At 53.7% G+C, this 3713-nt stretch overlaps 1 protein-coding gene across 1 annotated transcript; it reads right to left on the reverse strand.

Annotated features, from left to right (window-relative positions):
* Positions 1-1083: 1083 nt before the first annotated feature.
* On the reverse strand, positions 1084-3369 carry TMEM106C (transmembrane protein 106C). Its single transcript, XM_041472169.1, has 7 exons — positions 3076-3369; positions 2916-2979; positions 2412-2571; positions 2191-2331; positions 1997-2046; positions 1696-1749; positions 1084-1359 (listed from the first exon to the last, which is right to left on the reverse strand). Exons 1-7 carry the CDS (start codon positions 3260-3262, stop codon positions 1248-1250), a joined length of 768 nt encoding a protein of 255 aa, XP_041328103.1. The 5' UTR covers positions 3263-3369; the 3' UTR covers positions 1084-1247.
* Positions 3370-3713: the final 344 nt, after the last annotated feature.

The raw sequence follows: 3713 nt of genomic DNA on the forward strand, positions 1-3713 counted from the left end.
CCCCTCATTTTCCCCCAAAAATTCCTGGGAAGGGCTGGGAAAAATGGGATTTTTCAGCCTGGAGGAGGAAAGGCTCCAGGGTGACCTTTCAGGAGAGCTGGGGACAGATTTGGGATAAAGGACAGAGGGAAGGACACGGGGAGTGGCTTCCCCCTGGGATCTGGAGGTTTGGGTGGGATTTTGGGAAGGAATTCCTCCCTGTAAGGGTAGGGAGGCCTGGGATGGAATTCCCAGAGGATTCCCCATCTCTGGGGATGAGTTTTAGCATCCTCCCCAACCCATTCTGGGATTCTGTGGAAATCCATCAGCAAAACAGGGATTTTTTTGGCAAAAAACACCACAGGAACAACGGATTTAGGACAAAACCAGAGCTTTTCTTTAAAAAAAACAATAAAGGACAGCACATAGAAAGATCCAAATCAGGTTTAATGAAGAATTCAGCCCTACACACGCTGCAGGGGCAGGAATCTCCTGCTGGAAACGGGAGCAAAGTGTGGATTTTGTGCCACTGTCACCCAAAAATCCAGTAATTTTTCCACTGAGGAAGAATCCCCTCACATGTAGCTGTGTCTGGCTCCCGAATCCCACGGGAAAGGAGGGCTGAAATTCCAGAAAAAAACTCCCAAAAAGGGGCAAAATGCCAAAGGGCTGCGGGGGCCGAGCTGGCAGCTGGATTTTGCTCGGGATAGCGGCTGGCAGGAATGTCCAGCTCCTGGCAGGGAGGCCTTGGAATCCCAGCCTCCCACAGAACCCCCTCCAATCCCTGCTGCTTTGGGAAGTGGAGCACAAAAAGCAGCAAATTCCCGGATTTCAAACCCCAGGGAAGAGCCTCTGGATGCCAAAGGGGTCAGAGCCGCAGGGGAAAAATGAGAGAGAAGTTTATTCCAAAGGTTTGGGTTCCTTTGCCTCCTTCCAGGTGTAACAGAGGCTCATTCCAGGTGGGAACTGTCCCTTTTTTGGGGTCCTGAGGTGCTGCCACCATTGAGCAGGAAAATAAACTCATTTCCACAGAGACAAAAAAAAAAAAAAAAAATTCATCTACTCTCAAAAACCAAATCCATTTACCCCAAAACACCCTGACGGTGCCAAGCTTCCAGAACAGGTGCAAACCACCGAAAATCTCTGGCACTTCAGCCCTTAATTCAGCAGGGAACGTTCCGGATTCCCCGGCAGAACGGGAGGGAAGGAGCACCCCCGGCGGGCCCGTCCCCGCAGAGCCACTCACGGTCCCGGTGCCGCCGCTGCCCTCAGGGCGGGCCCCGCGCCGGGGCCGAGGAGTTGGAGCTGCAGTCCAGGTAGTGGAAGGTCTCCAGGGCGCTCTGGGCGCTGTGGCCGATGTAGGAGAGCTTCACCGAGGTCCTGGCAGGGCAAAGGCACACCCCAGCAGGTTGGTACTCATCACACCACTCCTCTTTTCCTCAAAAAAAACACCCAAATTCCTGCGGGTTTTGGTGAAAAGGTGGGAACTGCAGCCTCTGCAGGGAGCTGTGTGCTACACTCCATATTTACCCCCTTGGGCCGGATTAAAACCTGACCCTGAGGTGGATTTGGGGGGAATTTGGATTTTCCCAAGCAGGATTTTCTCCTTGGAGCCAAAATCCGTGGCTGGAATTCCCTTGGGATTCAGGAACCACAGAACAGAATCTTTAAGGTGGGAAGAGAGCTCCAAGAACCCAGAGCAGGAGCGGCACCCACCTCATGAGGATCACGATGTTGTGGACCTTCACCTTGGGCAAAGTGCAGAAAAAACTGCAAAAGATCAAGGAAATTGGTCAGCAAGTGAGAAACTTGAGGAATTCTGGTTTTTTTGGCAGCTCCTGCTGGTATTTTTCACTTTGGTGCTAACAAAATCATCTCACAGCACCTTGAGAAAATTCCTGGCAAAGGAATTGAGCAGGAAAAGTGAGTGATTTCCAGATTAATTTCCCAAATTTCAATCAAAGCATCTCCACCCCTCTCCCTCCCCAGGTATCTCCAAGGAGCAGTAAATCCTTACTACACATAGGACAGGGATCCACCCAGCTCTGCCTTCACGGTGAAATTCACCTGCAACAGAGCGGAAAAATCAGATTTCAGTGCAGCTCCATCACCCTTCGAGCCCATTCCTGGGGGCGTGGACAGAGCAAAAGCAGCTGCGGCCCCCGGGCACCGAAATCACGAGGATCAGCTCACAGAACTCCCAGTCAGTACCAGTTTGTCCCTCAGGGGCTGGATGCTGGAGACGTTGGTGAGCTGCTGGCTGCCCACCACGGTGTTCATGTACTGCACCTGGCTGCTCAGGCTGCTCACTGACACCGAGTAGAAGTTGGAATTCCTGATCCTCAGGGTGGCCTGAAGGGGACAAAAACAAGCCTGAGCTTGCTGGCTGGTTCCCCTGGTGATTTGTTTTCCCAAATCCATGGAAACTTTACCGTGATGGCCAGGAGGACAGCGGAGTTTTTCCTGTCAAACCACACCTGGACCACTTTGATGCCATCATCGTTCACCAGCACAGAGTGGGGGAACAGGAAGAAAACCCCCAGGCCAGACAGCAGCAGGCACAGCAGCACTGAGAGCAGCACATAGAGTTTCCTGGGGAAAACCAAAAAAATTAAATTCTTCACCTCTTCTGCAAGATTCAGATCCTAAAAAACCCCACCCCCTGTTTGGGTTCCTTGGAAGAGGCACCCAAGAGCTGCTGTCACATTTTTAATGTCAAAATGGCTCAAAATCCTCCCTTTGCACACTTGGGGTTGGCTAACAAGCAACCAAAGCAGCATTTTGGGGTCTTTTTGCAGTTGCTCCCAAGCTCCAGTGAGGGGATGGAAGGTGGGAGTGGGATTGTGCCCATGGTAGAAATATTTAAAATCACACTTTAAATCCTATTTTTTTGGGTGAAAACAACGCCTAAAGCAATAACAGAACTCCTCCCTTACGTTCTCTGAGGACGAAGCCGTTGGTCACTGTAGGGGATCAGAGCCACCAACTCGTTCACCTGCTCTGGGAAGCAAAATGGGAATAACACATTAAAAAGTGCCCCTTTTTTGCTGTTTAGAGCTGGGATTTAGGGTGTTCACGTCCCAGAGGAGCAGCCACCTGTGGGGATGCAGCCGGTGCCTTGGCAGGTGGGACAGGTGACGCTGTCCTGGCCCGTGAATTCCATGTAGGGGATCTTGGCCACGTCCGGCTCCTGGCTGACCAATTCATCCTCATCCTCCTCATCCTCGCTCTTCCTGCGGCTCGGGGCGGCGCTGACGGCAGGCAGGGAACACACGGAGCGCATGGCGGCGGCTGACGGGGACAGCTGTGTCACCGGGGAGAGGCCGCAGCAGCAGCTCTGGGCTGTTAGAGGGGGTTTAAGGCATTTCTAAGCTACAGTGCCCCGCTCATGGGTCCCAAAGCCACCACAGTGTCCCCGTCACAAGGGGCTTCCTTGGAGAAAGGGACACCTTGATGGGCTCCGTTTCCAGCCGCCCCAAACCCAGCGCACCTCAGGGCTCCCCCTCCTCCACCGAGAGCAGCGTCTCCTCAGGCAGCCCCCACCCCAAGACACAGCCCCTGGCTCGTCCGCGTCCCCTCAGGAACACCCCAGAGCCCCCGAGACCCCACGAGAGGAACAGGCCCCGCCATGGACCCCACCTCAGAGACTCCCTCATGCTCAAAGTCCCCCTCCCTCAAGAACCGCCCTTTGAAGACCCCCTCTCTCAGAGACGCCCTCCCTCAGGAACTTCCCC

The sequence above is a fragment of the Pyrgilauda ruficollis genome, unplaced genomic scaffold (assembly GCF_017590135.1).
Source record: "Pyrgilauda ruficollis isolate IOZ18807 unplaced genomic scaffold, ASM1759013v1 scaffold280, whole genome shotgun sequence".
Taxonomy (NCBI): domain Eukaryota; kingdom Metazoa; phylum Chordata; class Aves; order Passeriformes; family Passeridae; genus Pyrgilauda; species Pyrgilauda ruficollis.